This window comes from the organism of the source record quoted next, unplaced genomic scaffold (genome assembly GCF_019419815.1).
Source record: "Pyrus x bretschneideri cultivar Hongxiangsu unplaced genomic scaffold, Pyrus_bretschneideri_v1 Contig20, whole genome shotgun sequence".
Classification (NCBI taxonomy): domain Eukaryota; kingdom Viridiplantae; phylum Streptophyta; class Magnoliopsida; order Rosales; family Rosaceae; genus Pyrus; species Pyrus x bretschneideri.
Genome location: NW_025999502.1, coordinates 1,984,073 through 2,006,296, shown reverse-complemented (window position 1 = coordinate 2,006,296; position 22,224 = coordinate 1,984,073). Strand labels below are relative to the sequence as shown.

At 37.1% G+C, this 22,224-nt stretch overlaps 3 protein-coding genes, 1 long non-coding RNA gene and 1 other non-coding gene across 6 annotated transcripts; 2 read left to right on the top strand and 3 right to left on the bottom strand.

Annotated features, from left to right (window-relative positions):
• Window positions 1–1,110: 1,110 nt before the first annotated feature.
• Window positions 1,111–3,083, bottom strand: LOC103931278 (protein SYS1 homolog). Its single transcript, XM_018643508.2, has 3 exons — window positions 2,860–3,083; window positions 2,455–2,681; window positions 1,111–1,592 (listed from the first exon to the last, which is right to left on the bottom strand). The coding sequence occupies exons 1-3, from the start codon at window positions 3,081–3,083 to the stop codon at window positions 1,585–1,587; spliced, it is 459 nt and encodes a 152-aa protein (XP_018499024.1). The 3' UTR covers window positions 1,111–1,584.
• A 2,556-nt stretch (window positions 3,084–5,639) lies between these two features.
• On the top strand, window positions 5,640–5,713 carry TRNAR-UCG. Its single transcript has one exon. It is a non-coding gene; the product is annotated as a tRNA-Arg (tRNA).
• A 675-nt stretch (window positions 5,714–6,388) lies between these two features.
• Window positions 6,389–15,259, bottom strand: LOC125477054 (putative pentatricopeptide repeat-containing protein At1g17630). The gene is given in 6 exon segments (XM_048583819.1): window positions 6,389–7,967; window positions 8,818–9,034; window positions 9,036–9,710; window positions 9,712–10,104; window positions 10,106–11,169; window positions 14,029–15,259. Coding segments are annotated over 5 exon segments (2,130 nt in total). The 5' UTR covers window positions 10,949–11,169; window positions 14,029–15,259; the 3' UTR covers window positions 6,389–7,965.
• Window positions 15,260–15,304: 45 nt separating this feature from the next.
• Window positions 15,305–15,846, top strand: LOC125477055. The gene is made up of 2 exons (XR_007258284.1): window positions 15,305–15,579; window positions 15,694–15,846. It is a non-coding gene; the product is annotated as an uncharacterized LOC125477055 (long non-coding RNA).
• Window positions 15,847–16,241: 395 nt separating this feature from the next.
• LOC125477053 (MAR-binding filament-like protein 1-1) lies at window positions 16,242–20,829 on the bottom strand. 2 transcript variants are annotated; one of them, XM_048583818.1, is made up of 4 exons: window positions 20,404–20,829; window positions 18,853–18,893; window positions 18,615–18,755; window positions 16,242–18,241 (listed from the first exon to the last, which is right to left on the bottom strand). In XM_048583818.1, exons 1-4 carry the CDS (start codon window positions 20,669–20,671, stop codon window positions 16,538–16,540), a joined length of 2,154 nt encoding a protein of 717 aa, XP_048439775.1. In that variant the 5' UTR covers window positions 20,672–20,829; the 3' UTR covers window positions 16,242–16,537. The 2 variants fall into 2 exon arrangements, with proteins under 2 accessions (XP_048439775.1, XP_048439774.1); XM_048583817.1 differs by having other exon boundaries at window positions 18,853–18,896; window positions 20,404–20,828.
• Between the last annotated feature and the right edge of the window lie 1,395 nt (window positions 20,830–22,224).

Genomic DNA, 22,224 nt, shown 5'->3' with positions numbered 1-22,224 from the left:
ATTCCTTGAGAAAACATTTTGCAAGCCTTCCTGAACCACGACTTAATAAAAACAACATGCAGTAAGGCTGTCTATTCAAATTATAAGTTGAATGAAATGTGCATCATCGAACGCATCAGGAAGCAAAAGCTTGTGTCTGCAAATCAAGGTTTTAGAAGACGCTAGGTAGAGGCTTAGGCAGACTCGATGAATTTAATTAAATTTATTATATAACATAAATAAGTGCCTAGTTACACTCTTAAAAATAAAAATCATCACAGAGTAATGCACTAAAAATAAGAAAAACCGAAAACTAAATTTGAAAATTTACTAATTTATAATCCAGGTTCCTTTCTCGTAGGTTACCCGTAAAACCCTTTAAGTTATTTAGTAAAAAAAAAAAAAATTAAAAACAATAGAACTGTCTAGACACTGCTTGGCCAACGTACCCACCACACCTAGCCGCCACCTAGCCCCTCCTCGATTTTTCTACACGTTTAGGCCTAAATCGCATTGGCCCTCCATTCCCTAGCACCTAGGTGGCCTCCTAGGACGATTTTTAGAACAGTGCTGCAAATGCAATAGGTTTGTGCAACCACATATAGAATTCGTCTAATTATAACGTTTCCAGCCAGTCGTAAGTCAACGATTCGGTAAGAGAAATCAATTTTCCATTAGTTACTATGATTTCTTGATACAAAGAACAGCTCACGCTTCCAAACTTGAGAAAGGTTCCTAATGCAGATGTTACCAAAAATATACATAATTCTCATGTACAACGTGCTCTAAACATTACAAGTCCGTTTGATAACCATTTGGCTTCTGGTTTATAGTCTTCACATACTTTCCTCGTATCTCAAGTTCAAAAACTCAAAACCAAATCGTTATCCAACGGGCCCTAAAACTAGCAGATGTGGAGTATGATAACAAAGAGTTAGATATACAAGCAACAACCAGGAAAAACACTAGACAGCAAAACACATCTTTTAACACTAAGCCTTCTTATAAACTAGCAGAATTTTTGTTCGATTAATCTCATTAAGAAAATTCTTAGGCTTGCAACTCGTGATTTAGCTAAATTAGAAAGCATGCCTAAGATCAACATAAAGAACGTAGGGAAAGAACAAGTGCTACCAGGTTCAAGCATTCTGTCTCGGAATTTCAATTTACTAATCCTATGTAATAAAGTCTGACGACACAGAAGAATTACCAGAAATGGTAACAAACAAGAATTATGCAACCAGATTGACAAGGCGTATCATGTTTATAGAAAATAAAATAGAACAATGATATCAGAAACGTAGTAGGCGTTGCTCTACTCAAAACCACCTAAAATTGTACATTATGATTTCCTAGCACAATGCATACCTAGTCTCATTTGCTCAAAGCTCCCCATCATTTAATGCACTGTGTCAAACTTTACACTTGTCCTCCGTAACAGCCACCGTCATAGATAAAAGATTCCACACATTATGGTAGATTCTCTCCTCATCATAGATTGAATTTGGTATTAATAATCTTTATCTAGAAGTTCCTCAGCAACGAAAGAATAGCCACTATAATCCCACATGAATGTTTGTTCTTGCTTGTCGAGTTTCTCGTCAGTCAAACATCTGCATGGAGATAGTTCCAAGTAATTGTGAAGATATAATGATTTGAGAAGAGAGGATAAAAGTCAGTCATGCAATTACTTGACCAGTTCTTGATTCTATATATAAAGCTTTGACCAGTCAAAACATTACCTAAATTACTAATTAATGCAAGCAATGGAACTTTCTTAGGATGTAAGGTATGATCAACCTACCAGCAAGCCCAACATTTGACATCGATCAACCAAAAAGACATACATGAATGGGAAGTCTAAATCATGATTGGTAAACAACTAATTTTAAAACACATGGCAGACAAGGTATAATCTCATCTAATAAGCAGGAAGGCAGAGCATAAGTATTATCATATCTTTTCATCTGGGCAAAAACAAAACTATCTTTTATGAAAATACTAACAAATAAGAATGAAGAACTGCAAGTTCTTGAAGCATATAATAAAAAATAGCACAAAGAGCACATGGACACAACATATTTGACATAAAATTGACCCCAAAAAGAAATGTTATGGATTTCTTCGTAAATTAGCCGACTTGCATAGGTCCATTAATACACCAACCCTTTTTCTAAAAACTTTGGAAAATAAAACTGTTTCCGACTTGAAGGAACCAAGACATTGTCGATGTGTGAGTCAAGATGCTGGAAGAAAATCTTGTTACCCATCCCACATCTCGACTATAGAATGGCCTTAAAATTGCTTATCCAAAATAGGTTGGTTTTCTAAATTTTGAAAAAAAATAAAGGTGAGTTTCTATTGGGTCTATGTGAAGGGGTTACTAAAAAAACCCAAATTTTCCCAGATGAATGAACATGACAACTTTATGTTGGGTACATCTAGCTAGTTAGTTTAGGATGGAAAAACTCTTACTTGCACGATATCGTGTTATAGGAATCTCACGCAGTTCACGTCTAATGCAGAGATATTCACCTAGCAAAGCCATCACTGCAACTCCAGTAACATTCACAACCCACCATGTCATTGACGAAGGCCAACCCCCATAAGCGATGCATATAAAGAGATGTACAATGTATAGGGTGGCTGAAAAATCTAAGCACTTCTTTGCCCTCTCAATCAGAAGAAGCAGATATCCAGCGCTGCAAACAAACATATGCACAATTCATAATTCACACAAGACTAAAGAGTTCCATTTACAAACATAAAATAAAATCAATTGTGTTCCAGACAATAAATGTAATGTCGATGCAGACATGGAAAACACGACAAAATAAAAATAAAATGCAATTGGAAATAGTAGTAGTATGAGATTCTCACCCTGCAAGTGCACTGAGCAGATAGGAACCAATGACACACCACCCAGTGACCGTGGAGATAGTGAGAGTAGCATAGTCAAAGAAATACACAAGGCTCATTCGAGACACGCGAGTGCCAACAAGAATAGACAAGAAGAACCCCAGAGTGAGATAGTATAAACATTGAAGGCACACAATTTGGACAACAATGAGCCAAGGGTCCCATACCAATGTACCATAGAACATTGTCTACTACAATAATCAAATTCCCACACAGCCAGGGGCCCTTCAAACTCTCAAACCACTAATGATTTCTCCAAAAGCATGAATAACCCACTTCCCAATTGCTCTAAAAAATTAAACCTAAACCCAAGTCTGCAACTTTAAGGACAATTAGAGTTCCCAATAATCCCAATGCTCAATCAACAAGCTTGAACCCTAAACAATCAACCTGATTTTACAAAATTCTGGATTTCTACTCTAACATTCATTTCACTGAACCCCGAGTTGAAACCCATGAATAATCTGAATTCAACAAAGCCAGAATATATGGGATCTTCCCCACTAAAGAAATAACAAAAAAAACTGAGAATTTTCTCGAGAAAATTGGGAATTTAAGGCCGAATTGGAACTTGTATGAAATTAAAAGTGTACTGGAAGATCCAATCTGAAATCGAACAAAAGGGAATTGTATAGAAAGAAGAGGAATTGGAAAACCTAGATCGAGAAGGACGAAGAGCTTGAAGCTGACAGTTGAGAGATCGGCGACGGAATTGCAGAGTCTCTCAGAGGAAAGCCTTCTTCTTCTCTTCTGGACTCTCGTGTTTTTTTTATAAACGAACAAAGAAATTCGTCGTTCGTTTGTGCTAATTGCAATTTGCAAGAGCATGAGAAAGCAGAGGCCAGATAGTGCTGGCCTTTTTTCTTTTCTTTTTTTGCCAAAAAAAAAAAAAAAAAAAGTTTTAACGAAAAGACAAGGTACTGTTTACTTTAACGAAAAATCATATTTTTACATTAAAAAATTAATTCTAGTACTATTAACTTTACCCTTTATTTTATCCTTATTATTGAAACTCAAAGTTTCAAATCATTTTCATTAATTTTCTTAAAAAAAAAACAGTCCCTAATTTTCTAATTTATGTTTTTTTAATGGAAACATGTACTACTTTTGTACTATTTTTAGTTTCTTATACATTCATATTTAATTATGAGGGTTGATTTCGTTTATTTTATTGAGAAATGTTAAGAAGATTCTCTCAACATGAGACTCTCTTCGTGAACCTCTGTCATCTCATGTTTTTTACACCATTCTTGTGCTAACATTATAACATTGTGCAAAAAAAAAAAAAATGAGGCAATAGAAAGTCTCATTTTAAAGAATCTTCTTATCATTTACCTACTTCATTTTATTTGATAGTCAGAAATAAAAAAAATGTGTGAGGAAAGCTAAAAATAGTGTAAAATTAGTAACCATTCCTTTTTTGTTGTTTTCTTTTTCAACTATTGTATACGAATAGTGCTATTTACATTTCACACAATCATTTTTAGTTCCTACACTTGTTAATTTTTTTTTATTGATTTTTTTCAATTCATTCAACGTGACGGTCGGGAATTAAGAGATTAAGAAATAAAAATAAGTGTATGGATAACACTATCATTATATTATTCTAGTTTAGAAAATTGGAAAAATTAGGAAATCAGGATAAACGATGGATTGTTTTAGTAGTTAAGGTCTTCTTCTCTAATTTAGTGTGTCTCGAACTCAAACTCTTCATCTTCCTTTATTGTAAATTAGTATAGAATATCGTTTGCACATGTTGTTATTGGCACTTGTACGGTGTGATTTATACAAGATTTTCCATATAAACTAGTACTGTAGTTTTGTTGAATTTGTTGTGTTCGTTTATATGTCGTTTTATATATAGATGCGTACTACATTTCTTCTTTGAATTATTTTTAGTGAGTTGGTGGAAAATCATAGTTTGTGCAGCTGAAGTTACGAAAACGTGTGTATTATTAGACATATCTAATGATTTGTATTCTCTAACTTAGGGTGGAAAATTTTCCCTGAAATCCCAAATCAATCCCGAACTTTTCAGTACGCGAATCAGGATTACATATTCAATGATTCAGAAATCCCGAACCGAACCATATATATATATATATATATATATTTATTGTAGTTGCATGCATGTTGAATATTGAATTGAAGTAGTTTGATAGTAGACTATATTAGAAATAGAAGTATGAAATTAAGTAGTTTGGAACTTTGGAACATCAATATGACTTGGTATGAATGAAAATTTGGTTTGAGATTAGTCTTCAAATTCCCTTCATGAAAATTTTTAATTTGGGATCGGGATTCTATTTTCAGTTTGGAACCCCATACCAAACCACGCCTACTCTAAAGTCACATAAAAAAATAATAAAAACTCGTCGTGCGCAGCTACTCTTAACTCGTCAGGTGAAACTTATCTACAATAGGAATATAATTGCTTATGTGCTTGTATTCAAAATCAAACACATGTTACCATGTATTTTAGCATTTTCACATAATGATTTGTCTCACATTTCTCAAAAAAAATGATGAAAATTCTTGTAATAAAATGTAAATTAAGTATGGTGGCATACTATACATTTTTTTTCATTTGATTAATCAATATGTAAAAGCTTTTTAAAACTAAAACAATAAATTATAATCACGAATCCAGTCAACTCGCTTCTAGCTCTAATACGGGTAGGGCCAAACAAAAAAATCCCTTTAAGATAAACTAAATTATAAAACTTACTGATTGACATGAGGACCGCATAGCGCAGTGGATTAGCGCGTTTGACTTCGGATCAAAAGGTCGTGGGTTCGACTCCCACTGTGGTCGCTTCAAGCTCTCATTTTTTTCGTTTTTAAATTTTTTGTTTTCTGGAAAATGCTGCTGCACTTCAGCATTTTGTGCTGATTTGCGTCACAACAACTTCAACTTTTTTTTTTTTTTTTTATATCTTCCACTCGAAGGTATCACTCTGTGTCTGCGTGCTTTTTGGATGAGCTAGTTTCTTACTTATCACTCCAAAAGCACTTGAACAAAAGCACTTATTCCAGCTTTTATCCTCCCATGATTCAATTTGTGGATCTAATTATTTCCACTGGATTTTTAATTCATTATCTCCACATCACAATCACAATGCAGCAGCAAAAGTTTGTAAACTTTCTAAGGTTTGAGGCATTTAGCTGCCTAGTCTATAGCTGAAATGTAGCACCTTAATAGGACGGGCAATCGCTAGCATATATATTTTCGAGCCATGAACGAATTAGACTACTATTTATTCGAGTGTGCAGTCACTGCCTGAATTCAAACTGGTGCCCGATTACTGATACAGTTATTTATAACGATGTCACATTAGGAAAAATGAAAAACAGAAAATCGTGCTTCCGATGAGTAGGGTTGTGTATGGATTTTCCTGTTAAACAAGGATAATCTGAAAACCTTGTGCTGAAGAACAATCTATATATCATACAGATACTCAGTAGAGATGCAGAAAGTTGCAAGAAAATATTGGATATTGAATCTTCTATAAATCCGCTAAACTCCAGAATCGATACTATACACTGAACATGTGTGTAAAAGGGATCATATCTGTGTTACATACAAATCAGTTTTCACTACTCCCTCAGCATCCTACTTGTAAAATACATTCATATAAGGGAAAAATTTTGAAGTCCAAGAACAAGAGAGCCAAAAAACAACTGGTTTCATAGCACGATGGTAGGAAGACTCAAAATAATCAGGAAAAGAAGATTACCACAATTAAAGTACTTCACTACCTTTACTCGGCAGCCTTTTTACTCCTACCACCTTTTCTTGGAGCAACAGTGACGGGCTCTTCAGCCCTTTCCAGCGGTTGCTGATTATTTACAAGATCTTTGGACGATGTTTATTTGATTTCTTAGCCGCAATATTTCACCCTTGGCAGATGCCAATTCCTCTTCCAATTTTTGCTTCTCTTCTCCAGACCATCCCTTTCCTCGCTCAGTCTAATGGCAAGATTACGGATATCCTCCATGTTTTCTCGGGCCTCTTTGGACGCAACCTTTTGCTCTGTAAGGGACTTGCAAATGACCTCTTTCTCATCTTCCAGGCTAGAAATTAGAGAATTAGCCCTCTCAAAATCTTGGAAAGTACCAGCGCATTTCAGCCCATCTCATCCAGTGCTTTGGTAGCCTCTTCCAGGTCTGTTTCAAGAGACTTACGAGACTGCTTATCTTTCGAAATCTGCTTCTCCAGAGCTTGAACTTCTTTTTTTAAAGAAGAAACTAGCTCTTTTTCTTCTTTTAGATTATTAGAAGCTCTTTCGGCATTTTTATAGACGTCCACCAATTCCTCCTGCAGGCTATCACGTTTGTCGCAACAGTTGCTAATTCATGGGACAGAACTTGCAGCTCCTCATTTGTCTTCTTCAAAAGTTCTTTTGCTGCAGCAAGCTCACCAGCAACCGCATCACCACTTAAGGTAGCCTCATCAAGGCTCCTCTGCAGCGATTCCCTGACCCCAGAAAACTCCGCCTGAACTCTAGAGATCTCAGCTTCAAGCTCCGTGCACATAGTTTTTGACTGTTTTAATTCAGAGCAAGTTCAAGCTTTTCCTTTAGCTGCTGAAGTTCCTCTTCCTTTTCTCCCAAAAGCTTAGCATCCAAATCTGCCTTTCTAGCGGAGGATGTTTTCAGCTTATTGTACTCTTCCTGAATAGCAACAAACTTCCTCTTCGAATCATCTATCTTAGAAATGAAAGAACAACTGTTGCATTCAGTTCATCGACAGATAAATTCTTCAAATCCAATTCCTTTCGATTTTTCAGGACTTCACCTTTCAATTTTTTAATATCAGAAAGTGTATTGGCTAGTTCATCCCTCGTTTGATTGTAGATAGATTTCAAGTCCTTCAACTCCATATCTTTTGCAACAAGAGAAGAGCCAGGACTTTGAACATTATTTTCTTTATCCTTGATGTCTGAATTGAGAAAATCAATCCTTCCCTGTAAGACTTCAATTGAGTTTTGCTTTTCCAGAACTGAATATACCAACGCCATTCAGGAGAGACAAAACGGGATTTGGTGCTCCATTTGTTTGAGGTTCTTCCTGTTTAATGAATAACTCACTTTAGAACATTAAGCCTTATGGCAACCATTTAACAAAATAAAAAGAAGAGATATTAAATAGAGATTTTATAGTGAATCTAGTTGACATTCAAATTTCATACCTCTGCGTTTTTACTCTCCTCCGGTGTCTTTAGCCTCATTTTCTTCTGAAATAAAGAAATAAGGGAACTGACGCATAAACCACATGAAACGAGACGGAAATTTGTTTATAAAAGAGAATAATTTATAATAACACCAGTCCTCGCTGAGAAAAGAAGTAAAAATGCAGCACAGTAAGAATCTTCAGGTTTAGTAGATACCCTAATCTACGTTAGAAATATTATTGCCTAATATTAATATCCACAACTACATCCTATCTTTGCGCATTTAAAGGATATCAACTGTGTTTTGTGGAACTCTACCAAAATCCTGCTTGTCTGCATCCCTTTCCCTTAGTTTGGTTGGCAACATGATGAACAAGGAAACAAAAAATCCAACATGACTACCCAAAGTCTGCTGCTATTTTGAGTTGCTAAAAGAAGAAACTCACTCGCAGAACAGCTGATCGGACAATAAATTTATGTTGCCGGCCTGGCATTAAGTTTAACTAACAAACTTATAACAACCTAAAACATTAGGGTCAGATTTTCTCTTTACTCCATACTGTAGATAATATCGTTTATTCAACAAAAAAAAAAGAAAAGCCAAGAAAATATTAATCCAAAAAAAAAGGTACCAATCAATTAAAGCAAAGTCAAAACTAGTACTATAGTGCACAAGAACTAGTAGTTAATAAATATATTGACCAAGAATAACATAATCCAATTTATCATTTGGAAAAATATGTTTACATTTGTAGCCTGTTGTGTTGAATCCCTCTCTCTCCATTTGAAGCGCCAAGTCTTGAAGGATACCATGAATCAACTCCAACCCTGCTTGCATAGTCTCCCCTGCCGAGAACATAAAAACCTTATTCTTCACCTCAATCCAACTCTGGCCTCGGATCTTCTTCAAACCCTTTGTCTTTGCTGAGATCCTCACCTTCGCCGACTCCTCCCATCTCCCTGCTAGCAGCATACATATTTGACAGCAGCATGTAGCTCCCGGTCATTTCAGAGTTCAAGCTGAAAACGTTGGTCGCAGTTTCTTCTGCTATATTACTATTCTTGTGCATCCTACAAGAATTAAGAAGAGCACCCAAAACACAAGCATTGGGTTCCATTGGCATGTTTTTCACAATCTTGCTTCCTTCTTGCAATAACCCAGCACGGCCGAGAAGATCAACCATGCACGCATAGTGCTCCATCTGGGGTTCTATACCGTAGACACTAATCATCTGATCATAAAGACGACAACCCTCTGTGACTAGCCCGTCATGGCTGCAAGCGGAAAGAACAGAAACAAATGTTACTTTGTCTGGCTTTAATCCCGAGTCGAGCATCTGATAAAAAACTCTTAGAGCAGTCTCACCAAGTCCATGCATCCCGTATCCAGCAATCATAGTGTTCCATGTTATCAAGTCCTTACTGTCAATACTCTCAAATACTAGATGCCCTTCCTTAAAACTTCCACACTTCGTATACATGTTAACCAAGCCATTTCTAACCAAAATGCTACCATCTATCAAAGCCCTAACCACATGACAATGAATTTCCCTACCAAGGTTCAATGCTGGTAGTTCGGCACAAACAGATAAAACACTGGATATGGTGACAGAATTGCCAATTATTCCTGCATTCTGCATCCTGCCGAAAAAGTTCTAGAGACTCCTCTCCTCGTCCCTGGGAAGAAAGCCCTCCAATAACAGCACTCCAACTTATGATATTAGGTCTCATTAATGGGTGTTCATTCAGCCGAGAAAATATTGCAAAGGCCTCATCGCACAAACCACATTCAGCATAGGCTGAGATCAAAGCATTCCAACTGACAAGGTTCTTGCTTTTCATTCCCAAAAATGATTCGTGAGCATTTTCTACATCACCACACTTTCCGTACATACATATAAGGGCATTTTCCACAAACAAGTAATCTTGGAAGCCACCCCTTATACCATATCCATGAATCATCTTACCCTTGTGAACCACAGCCAGATTAGCACATACAGATAACACCACAGAAAGCGATTCAGCTGTAGTTTCAATTCCTACCTGCCCTCATTCTACCAAACAACTCCAAGGTCTCTTCATGGCGGCCACAACGAGCATGACTTGACAATAATGACGTCCAAGTCACAGGATTCGGCACAAACCCTTCTAACTTCATCCTCCTAAACATCTCAGTAGCACCATCGCAGTCATAATTAAAGGCATAGCTAGAGACCATAGTATTCCATGAAACATAATTTCTCACACCCATTCTATTAAACAACCAGCGAGCACAATCCATCCGACCAATTTTCCCATACATTCCCAACAAGTCGTTGACAACATGAAGATGATTCTGAAAACCCATACGTATAACATGAGCATGCACACTCCTGGATAACTTAAGCCTTGATATAAATGCACAAGCCCTAATAACCAAAGGAAATGTAAACCCATCTCCCCAAACCCCCAGTTTACGCATTTTGTCATATAGTTGGAGTGCTTCTACATAAAACCCAAGAGAGACATAAGCTCTAAGGACTGAATTCCACATGAGCACATTTGATGTACCTTCAACTGTGGTGGTGTCAAAAACTTTCTTTGCATCCAACACGAGGCCAAGACGTGCATAAACAGCTATGAGCCGGGCAGCCAAGAATGCTGACTGACAGGTGCCCGTGGTAACAATTTGGGAATGAACTTGTTTGCACTGTTCAGGTCCAGCACATTGTCGAAGAAGGTGTTCAAAGAAGTCAAGAAATTCATTGCTAGTAGTGCGGGACAGGTGTGATATGATTTGGGTCTGATGAACCGGGCGGTGTTTAGAGAGCAAATGGTTGAGAATTTGTGGGAAACAGAGATGGTTGTGATGGAGACGCTGAAGCGATGCATGAAACATGAAGAAGAAGTTGAGATTTTGTACGATGCTGACTCTGATGTTTCTACTTCTTCATCGTCTTCGTCTAATTTTTCATCATCTTCTACATCCCGTAATGTAACCAGGACTGAATCTGGATGAGAAATCTTTGAGTCCTTAGATGATATTGTGTTAAAGGATCTCCTTGATTTTGACAGCTCAATTTTTTTCTTAGAATACAGAACAACAACTTCGTTATGATCCTGCAAATTAACAAAAGAAAACCAATATTAAACCAGCCGCAAATTCGAACGCCCACCAGAAGATCTTTTCTGGGCACCAGTGAAAAAACAGGCACACACCAGTTTATATTTTTAAAATTCAATCAACAATGGACAATAGTTCAAGTTTCAAACAGAACTTCAGCTAGCTGGCCCTAATAAATAGCTTGAAGGTCTTACAATTCAACGCGAAATGCAGAGAGAAAAGATACAAGTAATTTAAAGAATCGAAGATAACGATAAAATTCTTTAAAAATCATAGAAACACAACACAAATGACCTCATTACTTTTAAACAAATTTAGCACATGAATTAACTCTTTTTCCGTCCCAATTCAACCTTCTAGGAGGCCAGGAAATATTTATATTTATCTGTCTCCTGTCTTTTTTACATCTAATTAACAAAGCAAAATTGATGGCAACTTGAGCAAACGTAAGAGAATGACCTCAATACCAAGTTACCAACCTCTCTTTTATGGTCCCCAAAATAGCAGAATCATTGGTACAAAAATATACCTAAAAACTCAGAACTTCATCATCTGCTCTGCTATATTATTTTCCATTTCCAATATGACAAGAAATACATGTTCCTTGGAAACTGTATTCAACTATACTACAGCACATTCACACACAAAGGAAGCATATATGATAACTTTCATTAGGAAATTGCCTTGTTTTCCTTCCCATCATACACCTGAAGCACGGGATACATTACTAGACCAGCGTAAAAACGCAATAACTTTCATTAGGGATATTGTTTCAAACACACACATACACAACTTGTACTATAGAACCCAGGACTAAACATTTTGAATTTGTTTAAGCATTTACCAACTCACTAGACAGCAATCATGTGTACAGAAATGGTAGCAGCAATCATGTATCCAATCCAATCATGTGTACAAAACGAGCCCGAAGTGTGTACAGAAATGGTAACAGAAGTCATTTTACAATCGTTAAAGGAAAACCAATATAAGGTTAATTTGTGGGACTCCTGTAATATAGTTGCTTCTGTGATATTACCTTATGCTTGTATTACTATCCTATCGTTCAATGGCTCACTCTACACAGCAAACACAAACAAGTAGCGGCCGCTTGATAACCATTCCGCTTCTCAAGTATGAGAAATTTGACAACACATTTGTACACAAAGACAAAAAAGAATTGAGAACACATCAACCAAAAGAACACAAAAATACAGAAATTAAAATACAGAAACTTAATAATTTAAAGAAATTAGCGAGCATGGACTGACTGTGATAACTTAATAATTTCGTCTTTGGCAAGAATCTAACCTAAAAACTCTCACTTACAAGTGAAGAAGAATTCACTTACAAATGAAGAAGAATACCGCTTTGTTAAAATACATTGCAGAGAGGCCTCCACAAAACCGTGTCAAAAACCGTGTAAAAGGAGTTGTGCCACGGATTACCCCATTTATATATAAGATTAACTAAGACCACCTAACATAGGCAAATATGGAACCAACTAAATTTGGATATTTCAATAGAGTAGGATTATAAGAGAATAAATTGTGTTTGTGAGTTTGTTCACCTAATGCTTACATAAATTGACCAAACTAAAAAAAACCTCATAATCCAAAGCATATAGCAAAACAGCTTGTACAAGTAGGTTGGCCATATATAGTTGATCATATTTACGAGTTGCTAAGTGCCAGGACAAGTAGCGCACAAATTGTACATCGATCTTATAATTATTTTTGTCATACTGCTAATTAGAATCGTTAATCATATACTTATATTTGAGTAGCGGAATTTAATAGACATTAATCAAACAACATATATATAAATTATATACAAGTTGTGTCTGTAAAAATATGACTCTTGTTTTTGTTTAATCAAAATAGTCGTTAATTCCATTTTTTTTTTTTTTTTGTTTAATAAAAATAGTCATTTATTCTCTGAATTGTAACTCCAGTGAAAATTAGGCCCTTAAATTATTATTTTTTGGGTAAAATAAGTCCCTAAATTCATTAAAAGCTGGGAAATTTCATCCTACTATTATATTCAAATCTATTATTTTATTTAATTTTTCGTCAACTTAAGTCATATTAGGGTACATTTTAGCATGCATTTCCCTATTTTAGCATCCACATTCTAGTCCTATTATTTCCCTCGCTTCTATCAATGTAGGTTGGTTCGGATCCACATTCTCAAACAGACTAGAACCAGGGAATTTCCTCAAATGCTTAAGAATTCCCGCTGTCCCATGAGTTCTAGGGTGTGCTGGTACTAAGAGTTTGCAATGCTTGCATTCGGCCATGAACGATTGCTCCCCATTATTATTGGTGATCGTTACCCCTCTTAACATCGTTCCACGCCAGACTTGGACCTTTCTCTTATTGCCCTTTTTCCAAGGAGGACCCTCCCATTGTCTCACTACTACTTCTATTTCCTCTTCCCGCTCTTCCCCCTCTTCTTCTATTTGTTCTAATGCAATATCCTCCTCCACATCCGGATCAACATCCCAACAATCTTCAATCTTCATAATAATCATCATCCAAATAATCTTAAGGTGAGGGAGTGCCTAGTTGAAGGGTACCACTAGGTTGGGTTTGTTTTCGTTTTCCTAATACCGAAACCATAGGTGTACTAGATTGGCTACTAGACCCGTCCATCCTAACAAATAAAATAACAATGCACATTAATATATCACAACCACAGTTCAGCATATATCCAAATTCCAATCAATAAATCACACATCCAATTCAAATGCAATACCACTAACATAAAGAGAATTCATATTTATTCATATCTAACTAATGTCCATACGACATAAACAACACAAACATGTGAATGCAAAATGAAGATATAGTACTAACCTTAAAGAGCCTCAATTCAAACCGAGGACCAATCTCCTTAAGCTCAATTGAAGGTCTACTTCACCTTATTCAAAGATGAAAGACCTCCTAGTGTCAATTGGAGTAGACCTGAATACAATTGTTATTATAGCGGGTAATGGAGTGGAGTGGTGCAGTCGGTGCTATACTTCAACCACCGTGCTCCTAAAGAGAGGACAACACAAACTTTAATGAACAGGATGTGTATGCCATAAGCTTTAATGAGCACCAACACTACTAGCAAATGCAAGAGAGAAGTAAACTTAGCGAATGTAGAAGCATGTAGGGACAAAATAAGTTTGTTTGTACATAAAATGAGATGTTATCACAACCGTCATGCAGCAAACTTAGCTAATGGCAAATAACTTCAATTGTTGAGTACGATTTGCAATTACTATGCTGTGATCAGAAGAACCAAACGCAATAATTTCTTTCTACATTGTGCGATTGCAGGTGGTTTTGTACAGCAGAAAGAAAAAACATGCTAGTGATTCTGTGAGTTCAAGCGTAACAATACTGAACATATTGCAGCAACTCAATTATTATAATTAATGCATTCTGCAGGAACTTTATTATCTGGTGCCTCAACAGCTGGATTCTGCCCTTTGGTGGAGCGCTGAGTTTACCATCATGTTAAGTCAGATGAACCTCCTCAAGTGGTTCCTGAATAATGATAAAAAAATAAAAAAAATAAAAAATAGATGAATGATAGGGCGTATGTATATAAGAAACAGACACATACCTCCAAATAGTTTATATGGGCAAACTGGGATATCCATCCATTACCTTGTCCTATAGATAGAAAGTACAACTGAAGCAAATTCAAACAGTGATCACCCCAATTTAACTTCCCTGTATGATTCATTTTTCATTTTATTTTCAGCTTATTAAGTTAACTGAATGTTAAAATCTGGATTCTTTTAAGAGCGGACCGCCTTCTCAAATTTCTTTCATTCAATATATGCACACACCCAAATGACCAAACACCTGTTTTCCTTCTACTGTCCCACCATTTTCTCACTAACCAAACACATCAAAAACAAAAATCAACAGATATCCAAATTTCAATTACCAAACGCAAGACAAGAATAAAGGGCAAAAAGGGGATCAACCAGAAAAAGATAACCAAATGGTAAACATGCCAATTCATTCGACCAACACAGTAAGGGAACTCCGCATACAAATAATTCCAAACCCTAAATTAAATTTCAAAAGCAAAACAGAAAATAGATTTCAAAACACTAAATTAATTACCTACTTTGGGGTGCGAGTGAGACTCGGTGCTGGATCGAGAGGTCTTCTGTCTGTGAGAGAAAATCGCACGAGAGAGAGATTGCGAGAGAGAGTGGTGGCGTGGCTGTGTGGTGAAGGAAGGCTGGAGAGTCAGAGACGATAGTATGGTGTGGCGGTGGGCCGGTGGGCCGGTGGCTGGCCGGAATTCGACAGAGAGATGAGATGAGGGCTCGGTGAGGGTAAAACAAAGCCAAAGTTCTTGTCTTCCTCCTCAGGTCAAAAGCTCCTCGAATCTCACTTGTAAGTACTCGCTTCTGGATTAGCACGTTTGACTTCCACTGTGGTCGCTTCAAGCTCTCATTTTTTTACCTTTTTTAATTTTTTGGTTTCCGGAAAATGCTGCTACACTTACAGCATTTTGTGCTGCTTTGCGTCGCAACCACTTCAACTGTTTTTTTTTTATCTTCCACTCGAAGGTATCTGTCTGTGTCTGTGCTTTTTGGATGAGCTAGTTTCTTACTTATCACTCCAAAAGCACTTGAATAAAAGCACTTATTCCAGCTTTTATCCTCCCATGATTCAATTTGTGGATCTCATTATTTCCACTGGATTTTAATTCAGCATCTCCACATCACAATCACAATGCAGCAGCAAAAGTTCGTAAACTTTCTAGGGTTTGAGGCATTGATCAGTATATAATAGACTATAGATATATATATATATATATTTTCGAGCCATGCACGAATTAGACTACTATTTTTTCGAGTGTGCAGTCACTGCATGAATTCAAATTGGTGCCGGATTACTGATACAGTTATTTATAACGATTTCACATTAGGAAAAATGAAAAACAGAAAATCGTGCTTCCAATGAGTAGGGTTGTGTATGGATTTTCCTGTTAAACGAGGATAATCCGAAAACCTTGTGCGGAAGAAGAATCTATTTAGCATACAGATAGTAGAGATGCAGAAAGTTGCAAGAAAATATTGGATATTGACTCTTCTATACATCCGCTAAACTCCAGAATCAATACTATACACTGAACATGTGTGTAAAAGGGATCACATCTGTGTTACATACAAATCATTTTTCACTACTCCCTCAGCATCCTACTTGAAAACGCATTCATATCGGGGAAAAATTTTGAAGTCCAAGAACAAGAGAGCCAAAGAACAACTGGCTTCATAGGATGATGGTACAGGAAGACTCAAAATAATCGGGAAAAGAAGATTACCACAATTAAAGTACTTCACTACCTTTACTCGGCAGCCTTTTTCCTCCTACCACGTTTTCTTGGAGCGACAGTGACAGGCTCTTCAGCCTTTTCCGGCAGTTGCTGATTATTTACAAGATGTTTGGATGAGTTTATTTGATTTCTTAGCCACAATATTTCACCCTTGGCAGATGCCAATTCCTCTTCCAATTTTTTGCTTCTCTTCTCCAGACCAACCCTTTCCTTGCTCAGTCTCATGGCAAGATTACGGACATCTTCCATGTTTTCTCGGGCCTCTTTGGACACAATCTTTTGCTCTGTAAGGGACTTGTAAACGACCTTTTTCTCATCTTCAAGGCTAGAAATTAGAGAATTAGCACTCTCAAAATCTTGGGAAAGTACCAACGCACTTCGGCTCATCTCATCCAGTGCTTTGGTAGCCCCTTCCAGGTCTGTTTCAAGAGACTTACGAGACTGCTTATCTTTCGAAATCTGCCTCTCCAGAGCTTTAACTTCTTTTTTTAAAGAAGAAACTAGCTGTTTTTCTTCTTTTAGATCATTAGAAGCTCTTTCAGCATCTTTATAGACATCAACCAATTCCTCCTGCAGGCTATCACGTTTTATCACAACAGTTGCTAAGTCCTGGGACAGAACTTGCAGCTCCTCATTTGTCTTCTTCAAAAGTTCTTTTGCTGCAGCAAGCTCACCAGCAACCGCATCACCACTTAAGGTAGCCTCATCAAGGCTCTTCTGCAGCGATTCCCTGACCCCAGCAAACTCGGCCAGAACCCTAGAGATCTCAGCTTCAAGCTCCGTGCACAAAGTTTTTGACTGTTTTAATTGATTTTCCAAATTGGAAGCTTCACTTCTTGATTTTACAAGAGCTTCCTGAGTACTATTGAGTTCATGTTTCAGATTCTTTTCATTTTCCAGTTCTTTATCCAGAATTTCCTTTAAGTTTTCCCTCTCTCGGGTCAAATCAGCAATTACTTCTTTGTTTCTACTCGTGTCATTCAGAGCAAGTTCAAGCTTTTCCTTTAGCTGCTGAAGTTCCTCTTCCTTTTCTCCCAAAAGCTTAGAATCCAAATCTGCCTTTCTAGCGGAGGATGTTTTCAGCTTATTGTATTCCTCCTGAATAGCAACAAACTTCCTCTTCAAATCATCTATCTCAGAAATTAAAGAACTAACTGTTGCATTCAGTTCATCGATAGATAAATTCTTCAAATCCAATTCCTTTTGATTTTTCAGGACTTCGCCTTTCAATTTTTGAATATCTGTAAGTGTATTGGCTAGTTCATCCCTCGTTTGATTGTAGATAGATTTCAAGTCCTTCAACTCCATATCTTTTGCTACAAGAGAAGAGCCAAGACTTTGAACATTATTTTCTTTATCCTTGATATCTGAATTGAGCAAATCAATCCTTCCCTGTAAGACTTCAATTGAGTTTTGCTTTTCCTTCAAATTTTCTTCAAGTACCACCTTTTCTTCTCCGGCCCTTGAAAGGTTGGTTTTAAGACTGTCAATTTGAATTTTAAGCTCCTCAATCAATTTCTTCTCACCATTTAGTTCCTTTCTTAAGCTTGCAATTGTACTTTTTGCCGAACTCAGTTGGCTTGTTAGGGAATTCTGCTCTTCCTTTGCCTTTGCGAGTTGCTTGCTCCGTTCTTCCTGTTCACCTAGTAGCTTAGATTCATAGCTCTTCCCCAGTGAAACAATAGCAGCTTCCTTTTCTTTCAGCTTGGTCTTCATCTGTGCATTTCAACCATAGTATATGTGGGTAATATCAGACAAAGCATATAAAAGTATTTTCTTGAACAGAACCAAAACTAAAGGAGAGTGATTTAACCGAGCTCAGATTCATACATTAACTGGTTGAGCTTAGTTCGCATTTCTATAAGAGAAACAAGGAAAGAAAAGGGGAGCGCCGGATGGGGGATCTGTTTCCACGGAAGCATTTACAAAAACAAGATTGGGAACCAAATTAAAAGACACACATTAGGCTTTTAGTACTTTTTGAGGTTCCTTTTCAAAGGGACTAGACTCCCTTCAGCATCTGTGGTATGTCTATGTTGTCTCAGAATGTCAAGAAAAGCTTTTTCTGTGGTATTGGATAGGGACTTACAGATTCGACGATGGCATCAGTGGCTTTCTTTTCCGACTGAGTCAACAAATAGAGTGCACCGACAACACCAGAACTGAATATACCAATGCCATTTAGGAGAGACAAAACGGGATTTGTTGCTCCATTTGTTTGAGGTGCTTCCTGTTTAATGAATAACTCACTTTAGAACATTAAGCCTTATGGCAAAATTATTAAATAGAGATTTTATAGTGAATCTAGTAGACATTCAAATTCATACCTCTGCGTTTTTACTCTCCTCCCGTGTCTTTAGCTCACTTTCTTCTGAAATAAAAAAAATAAAGGAACTGACGCATAAACCACATGAAACGAGACAGAAATTTGTTATCAAAGAGAACAATTTATAATATCAGTCCTTGCTAAGAAAAGAACTAAAAATGCAGCACAGTCAGAATCTTCGTATAAAAAATATATAAGGAGAAGGTTTAGTAAATAGTAATACCCTAAACTACATCAGAAATATTATTGCCTAATTAATAAGATCCACAACTACATCCTATCTTTGCGCATTTAAAGGATATGAACTGTGTTTTGTGGAACTCTACTAAAATCCTGCTTGTCTGCATCCCTTTCCCTTCGTTTGGTTGGCAACATGATGAACAAAGAAACTAAAAATCCAACATGACTACCCAAATTCTGCTGCTATTTTGAGTTGCTAAAGAAGAAACTGACTCGCAGAACAGCTGATCGGACAATAAATTTATGTAGCTGGCCTGGCATTAAGGTTAACTAATAAACTTATAACAACCTAAAACATTAGGGTCAGATTTTCTCTTTACTCCTGATTAAGCATTTAAAGTCATGAATGATGGGTGGAACTTACCCCTACAAAACCATCTTGTAAGGGAAGGGTGTCCAAGAGCTTATAAACTATCCAAAGATAGTCATGAATGATGGGTAGAAATTACCCCTACAAAACCATCTTGTAAGGGAAGGGTGTCCAAGAGCTTATAAACTATCCAAACAAACTCCTTTTGTTCCAATATGGGGAATTTGGGACGAGGCAGTCAACAACACTTATATGCCTTACATCCTCGTCTACCTGTCTTTCTACACTCATTTACCACCCACCAACTTTCAGTGACTTAATTATACCCCGTGCATAATACCAATGCGCACTCTAAACCAGACTTGGTATAGGTCGCCCCAGCCATGGAATCTAGCCCAATTGCATGGTGAGACCTACCCTCATACCAAATGGCATGACTCATGGTTAGAAATTCTGCACAAAACTGTCTAGTAAGGCACGGGGGCCCAAGAGCTTGTAAACTCTCTTGTACTACCATATGACACGTATTAGGTGATTTGTTCTGATCAATGCCTATGCAATGCACAATTACCTTAAACAACCGGAAAATCTTACAATCACTTATGCTTACAAGTAGAAACTTCCCACTTGATGCAGTACAAAACGAAATATACCATAACCAATTAACCACTCTAGAATTGCCTAATCACCATCAAATTTTTAATATTTATTAGCATCCTTTAAACTTAAACTGCACCATCAAAACCCCTAATGCATTTACAGAATCTTGAGTCACCAGTCACTTGAAACAGAAAAATAAGGAGAAAAAAGAACTCATTCAAATTCTATTAAGTTTCTCAAGACTATTTGCAACAAACCCAAATCTTTTCAATGGCAAACAATTGAAGTGCAATGATCAACTTGCCACAAACCCAAATCTCTAAGAATTACAATGGCAAGCAATCAGCAAACCCAATAATCTCTTTGCCTTAAAAACAACATTCTAATGAAAGTTCAACTTACTAGTGGCCAAGCCTTCAAGAGCAGTGCCCCTGAGCTGCAAAAATGGAAGAACTGAAATGCCCACAAACAGAATAGCCCTCCTGCTGCTGCAAACGCTGTCGTTTGAGTCCTCCTGCCGCAGGGACGCCATTGGCAACGTCGTCGTCCTCCTCCTGGTATCTGCATTCCTGGAGGAGGAACACAGGAAAATGGGGTGAGAGGAAGAAGAAGAAGAAGAGGGGAAAGGAGAGAGGGAGAGGGGTGAGTGCAAAAAGCAAGAGCTCCCCATGAGAAAGCCCGTTGCTTTTGTTTCTTGGTTGATTGATTTCTTTGCCTCCACCGGTTGGGATAAAGGGATAGAGTGTTGAACGCTCAGAGGCAGAGCTTTTCTTTTCTTTCTTTTTTTTTTCAATTTTTCAGTTTCAGTTGGTGTTCGTATGGCTTACGGTTAAAGAAAACAACTTTCATGGTTGTTTCCTCTCTTTTTTATTTTTTTAATTATTTTTATTATCATTGTTTTTTTTTTTTTCCAAAAAGAAAAAAGAGAACAACCGGTGAAAACCCACGATTATCTATCCATTCCAAGCTCTATGGGGAATCTGTCAAGCATACTTACCAACTCAGGAGCATTGAATCCAAACCTCCCACATTCTTTTGTTTATTATTATTGTGAATATTCTTTTTTATTATTTATGTTTTTATAAGACCTTAACTTCAAAATTACGTGTGGCAATGGGCTCTTTTTTATTTTTTTTTTATTTTACTTATTTTATGTTGTGGTCTATTTTATCTGACAGGGAGGGTCGGCGGTAGAGGGAAAGAGATTGTAGAGAGAATGTGTTTGTAGGAATGTAGGGGAATGTGTGTTATCCTCCTACGTAATGCCTTTATTTATAGTAATAAGGAAGAGAAGAAATCCTTCATCCCCAAGAATACAAGTCATAATAGGAAAGGATACCTAAAATCAAATATAATCTAGGATTTATACAATCACACTTTAATACGAAGTTTACAACACTCCTCCTTGAGTGTGTAAATACTCAAGGTAGATTCAACATCAGGTAGAAGTTGAGGAAGTCGACTCGTCAGCACTGATGCTGGGAACATGCTATTCTCAATAAGGTAGAAACTTGCATAAGGAAGTAAGTCTATCAAAAAACCCTAAGGCTATGGCAAAAATCCGAGTAGGGACAAAATCCATAGTCTAAGGAAAAATGCGTGAGCAATGCAAAATCAAATGAAATGTCTACGGGGCGTCATCAGGGATATGATCAACCCAAGGTGGGAGCTTCGTTAAAACCTAGTTAGGTAGCACAAACCCAACGAAAAAAATGCTCCTAATTGTAGGGGAAAAGAATACATTAAGATCAAGCAAGTATACTTCAGAATACTCCCCCTGAGTTTGACACAATTCCAAAGAAAACTAGCAATGTTACAACTTAGAAAGTTTACGCATACCAATTCCTTGAACAAGCTTCTGAAATGTTGTCTTTGACAGTGATTTGGTGAAGAGGTTGCCTAGATTGTCTTGTAAACGGATTTGCGTGACTTCAATCTTCTGATGCTCTTGTTGTTGATGTGAGAAGAAGAACTTCAGCGTAATGTGCTTGGTGTCGTCTCCTTTGATGTAACCCTTCTTAAGCTGTTGGATGCATGATGCGTTGTATTCATAGATCGTCGTAGGGACATCAACAACGGGGTAAAGATCGCAGGAGCTTCGAATGTGGCCCACAACTGCTCTCAACCAAAAACATTCTGAGTTGCTTCATGTAATGCGAGAATTTCATCATGATTAGACAAAGTGACAACTAAGGTTTATTTAGTTGACCTCCAAGAGATTGT

Coding starts and splice junctions, on each gene's coding strand:
- LOC125477053 (XM_048583817.1), bottom strand. CDS start 20,671: ATGGGGAGCTCTTGCTTTTTGCACTCACCCCTCTCCCTCTCTCCTTTC. Junction 18,897..20,403: donor TCTTGAAGGCTTGGCCACTA/GTAAGTTGAACT, acceptor TTTTTATTTCAG/AAGAAAGTGAGCTAAAGACA. Junction 18,756..18,852: donor AGGAGAGTAAAAACGCAGAG/GTATGAATTTGA, acceptor TTCATTAAACAG/GAAGCACCTCAAACAAATGG.
- LOC103931278 (XM_018643508.2), bottom strand. CDS start 3,083: ATGTTCTATGGTACATTGGTATGGGACCCTTGGCTCATTGTTGTCCAA. Junction 2,682..2,859: donor CTGCTCAGTGCACTTGCAGG/GTGAGAATCTCA, acceptor GTTTGTTTGCAG/CGCTGGATATCTGCTTCTTC.